This window comes from Triticum dicoccoides, chromosome 6A (assembly GCF_002162155.2).
Source record: "Triticum dicoccoides isolate Atlit2015 ecotype Zavitan chromosome 6A, WEW_v2.0, whole genome shotgun sequence".
NCBI lineage: Eukaryota > Viridiplantae > Streptophyta > Magnoliopsida > Poales > Poaceae > Triticum > Triticum dicoccoides.
In genome coordinates, this window is record NC_041390.1 from 180,437,057 (window position 1) to 180,454,967 (window position 17,911).

The following is a 17,911-nucleotide window of genomic DNA, read 5'->3' on the forward strand; positions in this document are numbered from 1 at the left end:
TCATCTTAGCTGACATGACTTCCTACAACGCCTTCAAGCATCCATGTTACGCCAGCAAATCTTTCACCCTTATCTGCCATAATCCAAGGTTTTCAGTTCCGTGAACTTCTCCACCTCAAACCTAGTACCCGTTGGCGCCATGGTCCTTTGTATGACTGACCCTATGAAAGAAAATATCTAAGCTTTCCACACAATGCCCCAAGTACACGAACTGAATCTCCACGTACTAATAGCTAAACAAACCAAAGAATCACTCTTGGCCTTCACGTGGTGTCTCCCGTGGCTCAACTCCACTGCTAGCTTTGCCTAGCTAAAGCCCTTGCCTTCCCGATGGATGAACACAATCAGCGATGAATTATTTTCTACAATCTGATCGGCTTTGCCTCGTGCCTTTGTCTCCCTTACTGACTGATATTAACCCGCCACATAGACGAGGAGAACACGGCTCCTCCTGGGACTCGGTTCCTTTTTTTGTCCAAAACAAATCTCAGGAACGGCTGCAGCTTGCACTTCCGTACACCGTGCCTCGTCCACGCCTCCGCTCCTTCAGCCTGCGTCTGCCTCTAGCGCCTGGCCCCGAGGCCCCGCCAGCTTTTGGACCTCTGCACCTGGGCCGCTGCCTGGGGCCAACGTAGCCCTTGGTGCGTAGCGCCTTCGCACGTCGCAGGATCGAGCCGAACTCCAGACCTGTTACGCCACCGTCGGCACATCCGATCTCGCCGAGATGTACGGCTCGATTGCTTCTCACACGAACAGAACTCCCGCCGCCTCCATCAATCTTTTCCAGTCGCATGATTCGACCGCCGACCGATTCGACAAATTCTGCTCCACCTCTTTGATCAACAATCCACTACCTCCAAACAACCTAGCTCATGATACCACTTGTTAGAATAAAATTCAAGACATACTGTCGATCATCTGAGGATCAAGTAATCACACGAGCACGACACCGAGATTTATTAACAAGGTTCACCGATATGATTACATCCCCGGGGCTTGACTACGGGCGTTCCTCCCCATGACACCGTCACAATACCGCACACCGGCCATCCAGGTGCCGGCACACGCCGCCGGCTCCTCCTTACGTGCCTGTGCTATTATGTTGGCATAGGTTACATCGTGTGTCTAGCCCCGCTATATATGAGAGGCCTAGGATACAAGTGTCCTATTAAAACACGACTCCATATCCTATCTAAACACAATACAACTACAAATCCAACTGTAATCTACCTCGTACACTATATTTGACACAACTCCAACAGGGCGCGTTACCATCGTTCCTAGACGCCCATCTTAGAATCCCCTACCTCGAGATCTGCCAGTTTAGGTTCCGTCATATCGTGTCCTCGATTAATCCAACTGATCGTCGACTGATGGAATCCTCCTTACGGGTGCCCACACTGACTGATAAACCCCCCTGTTACTAGCATTGCCTTGGGCTGTAAAGATAATGAGCTTGAGCCTCCATGGGCCTTAGCTGGGTAATATGTCGCCATGGGCCTGCCCAGTGGGAGATAACCTCATCAGCATAGAGGTCATCATATGGTACCGTTTCAGGAAATACAAACATGCAATAACTGGAACTAACTACTGCAAATCATCATGCCTGAAATAGCATGTTCAGAATGCCAATTACGACTGACTTGGACGTGCCTGGGTTGAGCGATTGGTGGTTCATACTTCATAGTCCATAGCTTTTTTAGCTCAAGTGTTACGTCGAGACATTACAGAACCTAACTTAAATTAATAAAAAGGGCGAGAAGAATAGATTTAAATTAATCTACTATGATGCTCAATTTATAGAAGGGTAGTGAGTTCAGACCTTGGTGCAGTAGGCAGGTCACTTGAGATAGTTAGCACAAATCATCACACTAGGCAGGTCATCATCCGGGAGAAGATTGCAGGACTGCTGGAGGTGCGTAGCCATGATCAAATTTTTATGTGATCCACAAGTTCCACAAAGTTATCAGAAGCAAGGGGTCAGTAACGAAAAACAAAATTTTCGCAAAATTGAATGGTTACAAAAAAAATCAACAACTTCCAACAAAAGACAAGCACATACATCCCAATTATCTTGTTCTCCACAGAGTCATCTCTCCAGCTCATCCTCTGAGAATACCTGAAGTGTGCTTAGTAGAAATACCTGCAATCCCCAGTGTCAGTGGACAACAACAAAATGGATTTTTGACTGTGCGGGCAGTAAGAGACAACACCAGAGAAGAGTGAAATGTATAAAATGAGAAGTGAACATCGAGTGCATGTCACCCTATAGGGCCCATGTAAGGCTCATGAGTTACAGATCAAAGTACAGAAAGCAATCTCACATCTAAATACACCTGAATGGACAGATGTAGTAAAAGGACAGAGAGCAAGTCGACTGCCGAAGCAAAATAATTACTTTCAGAAACAAGTATAAGTTTATACATATTGGATTAAGATTGCTTAAGAAATACACAGGGTTTAAAAAAATAAGGAAAGGGTTTTTGCATTGTCAAATTAGAGCATTACTGCCAAGTTCCTCTAAAGATAAAATGCTAGTAGGAAACAGCAACCTAGTAACTTTATCAAAGGGAGTAGAACTCGTATAAACTACGAAATGTGGAGCCCTGATAGCTTCTAAGTAACAATACATCTACTCACACTCCCCAATTTGTGAACTGGGGCCAACCTAGCCATAGTGTAATTCAAAAGCTTCTTTCAGATGGTGTAACTGAAAAGCTGTCCCAAGTTACCTAAGTAAAAAACAGACGAGAGCAGCGCCATGATACAGCATACCTGACTGAATCCTGACTTAAAAGCCTCCAGTTGTCTTGAGATTCCACTTTTAACCGTACTGTTGACAACGAAAGAAACATATTCTTCCAAACTCTCATCAGTTACCTAAAAATAACATGAGTAATTTAGAGAATACTTTTAAATCTGCTGAGAAGCCAGCAACTGAGAGTGCAGTCATATCAGTTACATTATCTGAGGTACCCTCTGAAGAAAGCACATATTCTGGATACCCTGGGACCGCAAAGTCAATATCAAGATCCTCAATTTTACAACCTCATTAAGACAAATCAGATGTGTTCTGGTATATCCCCCGTCGAACATGACTTAGTATTTCTTTTGACAAGTGCTTTGAATTCCATGAGGGTCGTTGCCAGTTTAGGATCAAATGAATTGTTACCGTATATATTAAGCTCCTAACAAGAAATGCTTACTATATAGACTAACAAAAGTAAGAAAGCGTAATAAACACAATATACATTTCAAAAATGTAGGGTCCAAGATACCTGTCCTAGGATAAGCTTATAAAATACTTTAGAAAATGGAATGTCAATAATTCTGCCATCCTTAATTGCCTTTGCGATGACTCCTTTCAGATGATCATCTATATTCCTTTCATAGATGTAATTTTTTTTCTATCTCCTTTGATTTGTACATTCTAAATAAACTGAAACTTATTCAATTATATCCCACAAAAAAACTTATTCAATTATATTCATTTTTCTTATTTCTTTAACTCTGTATGCGCATCAGCACATGTGCACATCAGTTCTAAGTTTGTAGATGTTGTTAGCTCGAACTTAGATACTTTGCTGATAGCTATCCTGTTTCTATCATATTTGTGGTGGCACCCCGGTGACCCTGACAATGACCAAGATTAGAGTATTTGGCGGGTAGGCAAGTACTACCTTCATTCCAAATTATAAGATGTTTTAGATATTTCAATATGGACTACATACGGACTAAAATGAGTGAACAAACACACTAAAACACGGCTATATACATCCAATTCAGAAAAATTTAGAACATCTTATAATTCGAAACGAAGGGAGTAGCAATTATCTCAAAATGACTAAAGGCATCAGCTCTGCAAACCCAGACTCAAAATTATCGACCAGAGTGATGTCTACCCAGCTTCAGCTGAATCACCACCTAGCTATCAATATATTTGTCAAGAATCAAGATACTAACCAATTAGTATGATATACAAGTTGACACGACTTTGGGTGCCACCGGTGCAACAATGTTGCTGGAAAGAATGCTGATATATCTAATGTGGTCTGGCTTCCTTCAAAAGAAGGGGATCAGTGAGGCACACACTTCCTAAGAGAGAGAAAAACATCAATCCCCCATCACATCATTGTCTGGTCCAAGCCTTTGTGCAATGCCGCAAACATGTATTAGTCCATAGAGCAAGGAGTGATCTTCAATGCAATTCTGATGCAGATATCAGAACTTTTGTTGCTCTGATCTGTGGTAGACACAGAACTGCTACTTTTGGCACCAGCCTGAGCGCTGAAGCTTCAACGGAGAACTCTTGCCTCATACATATATGCTGCAGGCAATCAACCATCTTATCAAAAGTATACCAAGATCAAAGCCCCGGTGGTAATACCAAAGAACTACTAGTATTAAATCAGTACTTCAGCACAGCAGCAGAACTTTTAAGTCGCATGGCTGCATTAGCGCTCATCGTGCCAAGGACTTCTATATATTTTTTTCTCTTTTCAAGCCTATCTCCTTCTGAAATTACTCAGTTATAACTACTACTGTAAGTGTTAACCATTAGCTCTACCTCAGATGCTAAATTCATCTGATCGGGTACATACCGAGCCATTCCAACTCCATAGTAAATCAAGTCAAGCATCTCATAGATCAAATTGTCTTGGGGGTGTGTCCGGTCACCTGCAACAAACACCCCAACTCCCCTCTCCTCCCCTCCAACTGTGACTGATGACCAGCCTACTCCTTTCACAACCCCTTTCTGCTTCATCATATGTCTCTCTTGTGCTGCCTCACACCACTGTCCCTTGCTGGCGTATAGATTTGCCATTGCCACATGTGCTCCTGCACCCCATGGCTCTGCCTCCATTACCCTCTCTGCAGCTTTCTTCCCGGTTTGCTCTTCCCCTCGAGCTGCACATGCCCTAAGCAAAGATGTCCAAACAACGCCATCTCTTTCATTAGCTGCCATACCACCAATCAACTCCTCAGCCTCATCTATTCTACCAGCTCTGCCCAACAAATCTACGACACAGCCATAGTGCTCCTTTGACGGCTCCAGTCCGTAGCTTTTGCTCATTGCATTGAGGTACCTCAATCCAAGCTCAACTGCCCCAGCATGACAGCAAGCACTGAGCACACCAATGAACGCAACATGGTCCGGCTTTAGCCCAACACGGCACATTTCCTCAAACAATTCAAGTGCCCTTTCACTGTGGCCATGCTCAGCATTCCCGACGATCATCGCGGTCCATGAAACCACATCATCTTTCGTGCGATTCGAAAATACAACATCAGCATCTGACATGTTGCCACTCTTTCCATACATGTCAATGAGCGCGCTCCTGACCATGGCATGGTGTTCAAGTCCAGCAGCGACAGCAAGTGCGTGGAGTTGGCGACCAGCGTCCAGTGACGCAGCAGTTGCGCACGCACTGAGGAGACTGGCAAGAGTAAACTCATTTGGACGAGGACAATGGTGCCGTCGCATTTCAGTAAACAGGGCGAAAGCCTCCCCGGCAAGCCCTTCCTGCGCATAGCCTGATATGATTGCACTCCAAGAGACAACATCCTTGGCAGCACTTTCCTGGAACACCGCATCGGCTGCTGACAGACGACCGGCGGCGCGGGCATAGAGTGTGACGAGTGAATTGGCCACCGAGCGCGAGCTGGCGAACCCTCTTTGTGCAGCTTGCGCGTGCAACTGCTCTCCAAGATGTACACACGAAATATTTGCACACGCAGCAATAACTGCAGCGTATGTGTATTCGTTGGGCCTTGCCGCGTTTGATGCCCCGTCACGAAGCATCGCGACGAATGCCAGGATGGCTTCCTTGGCACGACCAGTCTGCGCGTAGGAGGATATCACAGTCGTCCACGCGGCAACGTCTCGCGAGCCCATGCGGCCGACCGCAGCCAGTGCGCGGTGGACGTCCCCGCAGCGCGCGTACAGCGTGGCAAGTGTGTTGGCGACGTAGGGTGTGGCGTCGAAGCCGAGCTTGGCGCAGAGCGAGTGCACCTCACGGCCGCGCGACAGCAGCCCGGTGTCGGCGCACGCGGTGAGCGCAGCCGCGAAGGCGTGCGAGTCGCAGGGCATGCCGGAGGCTCGCATCTCGGCGAAGCGGCGGACCGCGTCGTGGCGGCGGCCGGCCCGCGCCAGTGCGGAGATGAGCGTGGTCCAGGAGACCACGTTCTTGAGCGGCATTTCGTCGAACACCCTGAGCGCCAGCGCGAGGCGGCCGGCCTTGGCGTAGGCGTCGGCCAGCGCGGTGGCGACGAAGACGGAGGAGACGGCCGAGGACCTGACGGCGAAGGCGTGCAGTGACGCGGCGTGGCTGGCGTCGGCGGCCGCAGCGCAGGCCTTGAACGCGAGGCTGAGCACGAAGGGGTCAGCGGCCGGGAGCGAGGATGCGCGGATGCGGGAGAAGAGCGCCATGGCGCCGGCGACGTCCCCCGCCGCGGCATGGCCCGCGAGGAGGGCGGAGTAGGAGGCCTCGTCGCGGTGCGGCGCCCCGTCGAACAGGGCCTGCGCGTCCGAGAGCCTGCCCGACTGGACCAGGCGCTTCAGCCGGGCGTTGAGGTCTTGCAGTGGCGGCACGGAGAAGACGGGCGGTGGGTGTGGTTCGGAACGAAGAGGAGCAGCTTCGGCCCACATGGAGCGACCGAGACGGGGAGATTTCACGCGGGGAGCGAAGCGCGTCACCATTTGAGTCCCCCCGGCGGCCTGGAACTCCTCCCCGGCCCGCGGCGGCGCTCCTGCCCAGTCCCCAACGGCTGCGCGGCGTGGTTTCTCCTCTGCGGTACGGCGCTCGACCGGCCGGAGCTGGGCTCTTCGCGGCGAAGCGCGCGAGAGCACGACTGCACGAGACGGCCCGCGCAAACCCTCCTTTTCCGGTTTTCCCCGCCTGGATTTTACCCCCTTTTTTCTCCTATACTAGCAAGATGCCCGTGCATTGCACGAAACATTAAGATGCATTTGTATGAGTAGTTTATCTTATAAGAGAAAATGATGAATAAAGGAAAGTCTTATTTGCAAATGTGAAGAGGTGTGTGGGTATTCTTTTATAAAATTGCCATAGTTTCCTTTCTATCCGTCAGATATAAATCGGACGGCCTACATTATAGGATGACGGACACACCATCATCATCAACTCTGTTTTTTATAAGAGTAGAGATAAATACTTCGTCGTGCACGCGTACGATTCTGGCTTCCCGAGCGGCTCCGCGTGAGCCGTCGGATGTGGCTGATGTACCAAAAATGCTAGATACACGCACTAAAGCAACGGGATTTTACGGACCTGCTGATTTGTTTCTTTTTTTTTTGAGAGAGAAAGCCGTCATGGCGGTTTATATTTCATGCACAAAAAGTGATACATCGTTTGTTAATACATCTATTAGAAACCCTGCAGGCTTTGATTTTCAAACAATTGTATGAGAGAACTCCAAATTTCTAGCCAATAAATCTGCCGCCGCATTGGCCTCCCTAGGGCAGTGGGAAAACATAAAAGAAATAAAATTTCTAGCAAGAAAAGAAAATTATTCATAAATTGCGGCTACCAGGCCTAGCGAACTACCCCCCACCCCTTGCATGACTTCAACGACCTCCATGCAATCGGACTCGACGCAAATTTTATTGCACCCAACTTCATTTGCGAGTAAGAGCCCATATCGCATACCTCTAGCTTCTGCCGTAGCCGCGTCTTCCACAAAAGGGATATCACCGCATGAGGCTGCGACGAAGAAACCAGCTTCATCTCGTGAGATTGCACCCGTACCCCCTGTTCCCCTATCAGGATCAAAAGTGGCATCGACATTAAGTTTGGGAACTCCCTCCGATGGCTTACTCCATCCTTTTTAATTGTGGCTGACTTGTTCCTTTTTAATTGGACTAAATAGCCATCTCCTCCTAATTAATCGCCCCCTGATTTTAACTGGTGGGGGTGGGCGCCAAGCCCGTAAAGCTCCGTTGATGTAGCAAAGCCGCTGATGTACTGTGACGACATCGTGCGAGTTAGCCAGTCAACTGGGGATTGTACGACCGATGCAAGCATTGTCATTTTGGTCTGCTCTCTTTGTTTCTAAAAAACGAGCAGAACCACATCTTCAGCCATGAAGTGTTGAATATATAAGCAAATTACTACGAGATTTAATCCGAATAAATATAAAATAAATCATGACAGCAATAACAGAGATTAAACTAATCATGTGAACTAGCATAGCAGATGAACAGATCGAATCTAGGACACAGACTAGAAACATGAATTCTACCATGATCTCGAATAGGAAGGACAGAATCACATACGGTGCAACGGAAGCAGCACCGTTGGTGTTGAGGTTGTCGCCCATGTCCTTGAGGAAGAGGTTGCCGAGGTCGTGGAAGAAGTCGTCGTCGGTGAAGTCGTCGCTGCCAGCAGTCGCGCGAGTGCACTCCACAAAAATTTGATCATCCCTCTCCCGTATAGGATCACGAGAGGCGGGGTTCCGGAGGCCTATTGCCCCTAAGCGGTGCACGCCAAAAGGAGAGGTGGAGAAGACTTGCGTGGTGGCGCAATGATCTGAAACGATGGTGCGAATCCATACGATTCGGTGGCGACTAGGGTAGACGTTTGACTGACTATATAATGCGGGCCGGGTAGGTCGTGAGAGAAACCCCACGTCCGAGTCACGATCCAACAGAATCGAAAACAGTTCAGTAATTAATGCGTCTGTTAATTATTAATTAATGACTCATTATTTTTTCCTGAGCAGCAAAAATATAGACAACATGCATAGCTATGTCCTCGGCTCATTCCCGCAACCCGCGGCGCGTCGTGACGAGACCTGGTGTGGCGAGGCGAGGGAGGAGGAGGAGCGCGCGTGTAGGTCTCCTCTTCTCATGCTCACTAGATCGGAAACACGTCTTGGCGTGAGGGTGCCGGTCCCAACAATGTGGTGAAGCAAGTAATTCTCGAGTTAGTGGGAATCCTGATTTAGCGTACGTATTGAAATAGGACAACAAAATAAAGAAGAAGAAGATGATGATAAAGAAGAGGAAAAAGAAGAAGAAACATTCATTTATAATAGAAGACATCATCGAGTTCAACATTGTCGTGAGATTATAAGACAATATCAAGTTCGGTACATTCATGAGACCATGAAAGGTAACCACTTCCATCCAGTTAGGTACCAAGAGGGCGAACATGAGAGAGCAATGTCCTAATCTAAAACAAAGTTTGCAGCACATCCATGCATAAGCAAAGCAACTGCCCAATATAGGTTAAAGTTATACCAAAAACAACTTTGCTACAAAAGTAACATCTCAAAAAGCAGGAGGTTACTAAACACTTACTAATGATTCAATATTAAACATCAAGGTTCATCACACAACATTGGCAAACTTCACACCAAATCATACTTGTTGTAACAAATACACAAATATACTGAGAACAACCTTTCGGGAGCGTTTGTGCATTTCATAAAACAATGATGTAAAGGGGGACATCCACGATACAACATATTTGTGGCCCTCAAATTTCACTTCTGTCTCCATGTACATTGGAATTTGATGAGGACATCAATACCATTGTTACACCCACAACCCCTGCCGCTATACATACTAAACCAATTACTAGAGCTCGTGCACGCCAATTGAATTACCAGGTACTTTCATTTCTTTGTGACAATTTTAATGTTCATGAGAATATGATGTTGCCTAAATTGGATACAGTTGTGTTGATTACTAGTGAAGGGCCTAGCATGGACAAGAGTGATGAACACTGGAGCAGGATCAAGCATGGAGATGAAGGCGCACGCGAAGGGATCTAGAATGGCATTTCTAGTGCATATTTGAGAACTTTGAAGCCTCTGTGATGACCTACAAGGACATGGACGAAATATACAAGATGCCCCTTCATAACTTTCGTCCATAGCTTATTTTAGGTGCCGCGCCACCTTATTTTTTTGCCAGGCCCATGTAATTTCAAAATAATTAAGTATAGGTTGTTTTTAGAGTTCGTATGTGTGGGGAAACAAAGTTAGGGTTGGTTTCGAACCCCTCCTACAAGGGGACACGAAATCCCCCCTACTCCATATATACAGCCCTTTGGGCGTCGTTTAGTCTTTGGGTTTTGTTTAGATTTAAAGTTCGCCATAGCTGCAACTTCACGTACTTCATTTGTGTTCAACGACCAGATCAAGACGCCATAGAACCTCATCTTGATCAATAAAGCTTTCATCTTATATTCGCAATATCCAGATTGCAATCTCAGTTTCTTGCTTGTTCTTCGTTTGCTTGCAGGAAATAGACCCTCGTGGTCAGGTTGATCGTGCTCCGGCGTGGTCAATAACCCCTTGGAAGTTGGTTTAGCGATTGCTAAGGCGTGACGTCTTCGCACGTTCCTAGTCAGATCGTCAAAGTCGACTTCCACAGAAAACGATAGTTATCTCATCGAAACATTAGGACACCTTCGCCTCTATCAAGTGGTATCAGATTTCCAGGTTGCTCGGTGAGATTTTACAGTTTTTCGTAGTTTAGATCGAGTATGTTTTTCATACCTATAGTCCACGAAAAATCCACAAAAAAATTAGGGTTAGTTCATCATATCCGAACCAGTCTGAGCCTTTGCATAGTCTTTTTAGTATTTTGCTTTGTTGAATTTGCGGTTGCATCATCGTGTAAAGTTGCTGGTCTTAGCATCTAGTCTTTTAGAGTTTCGAGTTCTGGTCATAAGTTGTCACGCCACCGCCGCACCATCATCATCACCCCTGCCATCTACCACCACCTCTTAACTGCCACCACTACTTTTTGAGATTGCGTTGGTTTCTCCCTTAAAGAGGAAAGGGTGATGCAGCAAAGTAGAGATAAGTATTTCCCTCAATTAGAGAACCAAGGTATCAATCCAGTAGGAGACAACGGACGAATCACCAATTCCTGTAGAAACAATCAAACAACTTGCACCCAGCGCGATAAAGGGGTCGTCAATCCCTTCACGGTCACTTGCAAAAGTGAGATCTGATAGAGATAGATAAAACTAAACAAAATATAAAGTAAATATTTTGGAGTTTTTTTGGTTTATAGATCAGAAAGTAAAAGATTGCAAAATAGTAGATCAGAAACTAATATGAAGGAAAATAGTACATCGGAAACTTATATGATGGAAAATAGACCCGGGGCCATAGGTTTCACTAGAGGCTTCTCTCAAGATAGCAAATAATACAGTGGGTGAACAAATTACTGTCAAGTAATTGATAGAAAAGTGCAAAGTTATGACGATATCTAAGGCAATGATTATGAAATATAGGCATCATGTCTGTGTCAAGTAGACCGAAACGATTCTGCATCTACTACTATTACTCCACACATCGACCGACTCCTGCCTGCATCTAGAGTATTAAGTTCATGAAGAACAGAGTAATGCATTAAGAAAGATGACCTGATGTAGACGAATAAACTCAAGCAATATGATGTAAACCCCATCTTTTTATCCTCGGTGGCAACAATACAATGTGTGCCTTGCTTCCCCTACTGTCACTGGGAAAGGATACCACAAGATTGAACCCAAAGCTAAGCACTTCTTCCATTGCAAGAAAAACCAATCTAGTTGGCCAAACTAAACCGGTAGTTTGAAGAGAATTAAAAAGATATCAAATCATGCATAAAATAATTCAGAGAAGATTCAAATAATATTCATAAATAAGCTGATCATAAATCCACAATTCATTGGATCTCGACAAACACAACGCAAAAGAAGATTATATCGGATAGATCTCCAAGAACATCGAGGAGAACATGGTATTGAGAATCAAAGAGAGAGAAGCCATCTAGCTACTAGCTATGGACCCGTAGGTCTAAGGTAAACTACTCACGCTTCATCGGAAGGGCAATAGAGTTGATATAGAAGCCCTCCGTGATCGAATCCCCCTCCGGTAGGATGCCGGAAAAGGCCCCAAGATGGGGTCTCACGGGAACAGAAGGTTGCGCCGGTGGAGAAGTGTTTTTGTGGATGCTTCTGGTGGTTTGGGAATATATGTGAATATATAGGACGAAGATCTAGGTTAGGGGGGTCACCGAGGGGCCCATAAGGTAGGGGGCTGCGCCCTACCCCCCTGGGCGCTCCCTCCACCCTTGTGGTCGCCTCATGGCTCTTCTGACTTGCACTCCAAGTCTCCTGGGTGTCTTCTGGTCCAAGAAAAATCATCACAAAAGGTTTTATTCCATTTGGACTCCGTTTGGTATTCCGTTTCTGCGAAGCTCAAAAACAAGGAAAAAACAGAAACTGGTGCTGGGCTCTAGGTCAATAGGTTAGTCCCAAAAATAATATGAAATAGCATATTAATGCGTATAAAACATCCAAAACAGATAATATAATAGCATGGAACATTCAAAAATTATAGATACGTTGTAGATGTATCAGCCACCGATCTATATCCATATACCACCACCAATCCGTATCCATATACCACCACCACTGCCATATCTTACCATCATATATCCACCATCAATCTGAGTTTTTTTTCATATTAGGTTTGTTTTCGAGATCCATCTATTTTCCGATTCTTGTTTCGTTGCCTGAGTAGGTTTTGTAAAAAAAAGAGTCTGGAGAACCCCGGGCAGTTTTTAGGCCAAAATTTCGGCGAGTGAAAATATTTTTCCCCTATCCTGTTTTTAGGCTTTTTGAGTCTTTTGAGACACGTGCCATCATAGTGATTTTTATCGCACTTTTTGGTCGTCGTTGCACTGATTTCCAAAAAAATAGTCAATTTTTTGTGCCTATCCTGTTAGTTTGACTTGGGAAGAGTTTTGAGACACTGGCCATTATAGTGATTTTCGGCACAAAAAGGAGCACAAAAAAAGAGCGCAAAAACAAATCCAGTGTGAGCTTTTCCCTTGTTTCCATGTCGTGCCGTGATTTTTGGTAGTGTTCTAGGCTCGCGTCTCTAGCACGGTCTAGCCTAGGACCAGCACAGTACCGTTGTTGGGCCTGTATTCAACTTTGCATCTCTGAATTGATTATTGCTAACATTTTTGCTATCATATCATAAGCCTTCCTAGCTCCACATACATCTACATCGTGCGTTTGACACCACCTGGCAATCGCTCTGTCCAAGCTTTGGGAGTTTTGATTACATCGGTTACCGATCACCACCTGCTGCTGGGTAAGAACTAGTAAGGATTTGAGATTTGCTTGACGGTTTTGTGACACACCACCACCACCACTTTCTAGTAGTCTGTAGGATCATATTCTTGTGTGTTTATATTGCTCCTAACCATGCCAGGATCACAAGTTGACAAGCTGGACTGGGAGAACATGACAAACAAGGAGTTGCATGATAAGTTTCAGCAAATGATGAGTGGCCAGGTGGGAGATGTGCTAAACAGATTTGAAGAGGCCATGGAGAAGATACATGGCATGGAGAAGTTGTTTGAAACAAAGTTGGATAACAAGCTTAATGAATTGCTCACGTGTCTTCCACAACCACAACCTGCTGCACCTCTGCAACGACAACAACAACGCCCCCCTTCTGAATTAGTTCGGACGAGCGAAGCGTGTTCCTCTTGAGGATGGCCAAACTTTTGGTGCTGCTATATGATACGTCTCCATCGTATCTACTTTTCCAAACTCTTTTGCACTTGTTTTGGACTCTAACTTGCATGATTTGAATGGAACTAACCCAGACTGACGTTGTTTTCAGCACAATTGCCATGGTGTTATTTTTGTGCAGAAATAGAAGTTCTCGGAATGACCTGAAAAATTCATGGAGATCATTTTTGGAATTAATAAGAAATATTAGCGAAAGAATCAAGTGAAGGGGGCCCACACCCTGGCCCCAAGGGTGGGAGGCGCGCCACCCGTCCTTGTGGGCCCCCTGGACCTCCACCGACCTCAACTCCAACTTCATATATTCACGTTCGAGGAGAAAAAATCAGAGAGAAGGATTCACCGTGTTTTACGATGGAGCCGTTGCCAAGCCATGTTCTTCCTCGGGAGGGCAGATCTAGAGTCCGTTTTGGGCTCCGGAGAGGAGAATCCATCACCATCGTCATCATCAACCATCGTCCATCACCAATTTCATGATGCTCACCGCCGTGTGCGAGTAATCTCATCGTAGGCTTGCTGGACCGTGATGGGTTGGATGAGATTTACCATGTAATTGAGTTAGTTTTGTTAGGGTTTGATCCCTAGTATCCACTATGTTCTAAGATTGATGTTGCTATGTCTTTGCTATGCCTAATGCTTGTCACTAGGGCCCGAGTGCCATGATTTCAGATCTGAACCTATTATGTTTTCATGAATATATTTGTATTCTTGATCCGATATTGCAAGTTGTAGTCACCTACTATGTGTTATGATCCGGCAACCCCGGAGTGACAATAGTCAGGACACTTCCCGGTGATGACCGTAGTTTGAGGAGTTCATGTATTCACTAAGTGCTAATGCTTTGGTCCGGTACTCTATTAAAAGGAGGCCTTAATATCCCTTAGTTTCCAATAGGAGCCCGCTGCCACGGGAGGATAGGACAAAAGATGTCATGCAAGTTCTTTTCCATAAGCACATATGACTATATTCGAAATACATGCCTACATTATATTGATGAATTGGAGCTAGTTATGTGTCACCCTATGTTATAACTGTTGCATGATGAATGCCATCCACATAATTATCCAGCATTGATACATTGCCGACGAGCTCGTTTCATATTGATCTTTGCTCCGTTACTTTCTTGTTGCCACTATTACGATTGCTACAATACTGCTACTGCTACTTTTGCCGATGTTACCGTTACTTCCATATTACTTTGCTACTAAATACTTTACTGCAGATATAAAGTCTTTGAGGTGTGGTTGAATTGAAAACTCAGCTGCTAATACTTGAGAATATTCTTTGGCTCCCCTTTTGCCGAAGCAATAAATTTGGGTTGAATACTCTACCCTCGAAAATTGTTGCGATCCCCTATGCTTGTGGGTTATCAAGACCTTTTTCTGCCGCCGTTGCCGGGGAACATAGCTCTATTCTCTGAGTCACTTGGGATTTATATCTGTTGATCACTATGAGGAATCTGAAATATAACAAAACCAAGATCTATCCCTCAACTATGAGGGGAGGTAAGGAACTGCCATCTAGCTCTGCACTTGATTCTCCTTCTGTTTTGAGTAAACTTGCGACACCTACACGTGCTATTGATTCTGATATGCCGCATGTTATTGATAATGTCACTTCTGCTATGCATGATGCTTATGATGAAATTACTTCTCTGCTTGATAATACTGTGCCACTAGGTGAATTTCTTGATGAACAACTTGCTAGGGTTAGAGAGAATGAAATTACTGAAACTGATTATATTGAAACTAAAGATTATGATTCTCCCCCTAGATATGAATTGCATGTTGTACCTGAGGGTTATGTTATGGATGAAGAAACTGCTAGAGACTTCTTTTTCTTGCAATGATAGAGAGGATCTTAAGAAATTGTTAGCTAAGCTAAAAGAAAAATCTTGAATGCTAGAATGAAATATGATCCTGCTTTTGCTACTTCACCTATCTTTTTTACTGTTAAGGATTATGAATTCTCCGTCGATCCTGAGTTAATTACTTTGGTTGAATCTGATCCTTTCTATGGTTATGAATCTGAAACTGTTGTGGCACATCTTACTAAATTGAATGATATAGCCACCCTATTTGCTCATCAGGAAAAAATCGTTATTACTATATTCTCAAATTGTTTCCTTTCTCATTAAAGGGTGATGCTAAAGTATGGTTTAATTCTGTTGTTCCTGGTTGTGTGCTTAGTCCCCGGGATATAATTTACTACTTCTCTGCAAAATATTTTCCCGCTCATAAGAAACAAGCTGCCTTATGGGAAATATTTAATTTTGTGCAAATTGAAGAAGAGAGTCTCCCACAAGCTTGGGGAGGCTTCTCCAATTACTTAATGCTTTGCCTGATCATCCTCTCAAGAAAAATGAAATACTTGATATCTTGTACAATGGACTAACAGATGCTTCCAGAGACCACCTGGATAGTTGTGTTGGTTGTGTTTTCAGGGAAAGAACTGTTGAGCAAGCTGAATTGCTATTGAATAATATATTGGGTAATGATAATGATTAGACACTTCCTGAACCAACTCCTAAGCCAACTCCGAAGAAAAGGGGTATTCTATTTCTCAGTCCTGAAGATATGCAAGAGGCAAAGAAATCTATGAAATAAAAAGGTATTAAAGCTAAAGATGTTAAGAATTTACCACCTATTGAAGAATACATGGTCTTGATAACCCGACACAGGTAGTAGAGGTAAACTCTCTCCGTAGATTTGATGAAGGTGATATTCCTCATAATAAGTCTGCTACACTACAAAAAATACACTTCCGTGATGATATGTGTTTGTCATAGTAGGTCACGTTTTCTGTCATGCATGTACATCCATGACGAGTTTATGACAGAATCAAGATAGTCATACATGCGCTATCGTAGAAGTGTTCCATGACATTACCAAAATTATCATGGAAGTGTCCACTTCCATGATGATAAATCACGCGTCATAGAAGTTCTTTCGTCAAGGGTGACCGACATGTGGCGTCGACCGTAACAGGTCGTCGTTAAGCTATCGAGTCCGGTTTTGGATCCGATAACCCGTCATAGAAGTTCTTTCATCAAGGGTGACCGACACGTGGCGTCGACCGTAACAGGTCGTCGTTAAGCTATCGAGTCCGGTTTTGGATCCGATAACCCATTAACAGCCCAGACCAATGGGGATTTTCCACGTGTAAAATTCTCATTGGACGGAGGAAACACGTGTTGGCTCACCGTTGGGAGAGATGTCATCCACTCATTGGACTGGAGGCGCCTATGATACCTCGACACGTGGCACGGCCCAACAGAGGCTCATTCCGGTGAAAAGGCCGGCCCAGCCAAAGGCCCGCCATGTTTTTTAGACACTAGTGGGCTGGCCGTTAACAGCCTGCCATGTTTTGGGTCAAATTGAGGCCCATACCAGATCAGGCCCGTTCATAGTCTGACGTGTTTTGGGCCAAATTATGGCCGATATTGGATCAGGCCTGTTAACAGGCCACTGTTCTTTTGGGCCCATTCTAAGACAATTTTGTATTTCAGCATTTTAAATGCCCATTTACCAGTTTGGCCCGATAATAGTTTTGGCCTGTTAGCGGCCCATGGTGCATCTGGGACGTTGTCGGCCCTGTTTAACTTTAGGACATTTAACGGCCCATGCAGAAACTAGGCTATTTCTTGTCCGAAGTAACTTTAGGCCTCTTAACGGCCCGTAGTCTTCATGGATAAATTTCAACCCAACTGGCCTATCGGCCTGTTAATGGCCTATGTAACAGTTGGGCCTAATTACAACCCGCGTTGAATCCGGCCTGCTTACAGCCCATCTGATAATGGCCCGTGACACTTTTGGGCCTATGGCCCACGTGGATACCGGTATGCTTAAAGCCCATAATTTTATTGGGCCAAACAGGCCCGAGATATATTTTGGCCTGTTAACTACTTGTCCTATTTGGGCCCAACATGGGCCTTGATGGTAGCTGGAACTATGTCGGTATTTCCCTGGAGACGGAGGGATGATGTAGCACAGCAACGGTAGGTATTTCCCTCAGTTATGAAACCAAGGTTATCGAACCAGTAGGAGAACCAAGCAACACAACGTAAACTGCACCTGCACAAAAATAACAACACCTTGCAACCCGACGTGTTAAAGGGGTTGTCAATCCCTTTCAAGTAACTGCTACCTCTTGAGCATGCGTTGGTTTTCCCTTGAAGAGGAAAGGGCGATGCAACACAGTAGCGTAAGTATTTCGCTCAGTTTTTGAGAACCAAGGTCTCAATCCAGTAGGAGGTAACACACAAGTCACCTAGTACATGCACAAACAAACAAGAACCTCGCAACCAACGCGATAAAGGGGTAGTCAATCCCTTCACGGTC

General features: G+C 45.0%; 1 protein-coding gene across 1 annotated transcript; it reads right to left on the minus strand.

The window, feature by feature from the left end:
• Positions 1-1,092: 1,092 nt before the first annotated feature.
• On the minus strand, positions 1,093-6,808 carry LOC119316505 (putative pentatricopeptide repeat-containing protein At3g47840). Its single transcript, XM_037590832.1, has 5 exons — positions 3,964-6,808; positions 2,776-2,880; positions 2,063-2,143; positions 1,823-1,909; positions 1,093-1,500 (listed from the first exon to the last, which is right to left on the minus strand). Exon 1 carries the CDS (start codon positions 6,698-6,700, stop codon positions 4,526-4,528), a length of 2,175 nt encoding a protein of 724 aa, XP_037446729.1. The 5' UTR covers positions 6,701-6,808; the 3' UTR covers positions 1,093-1,500; positions 1,823-1,909; positions 2,063-2,143; positions 2,776-2,880; positions 3,964-4,525.
• Between the last annotated feature and the right edge of the window lie 11,103 nt (positions 6,809-17,911).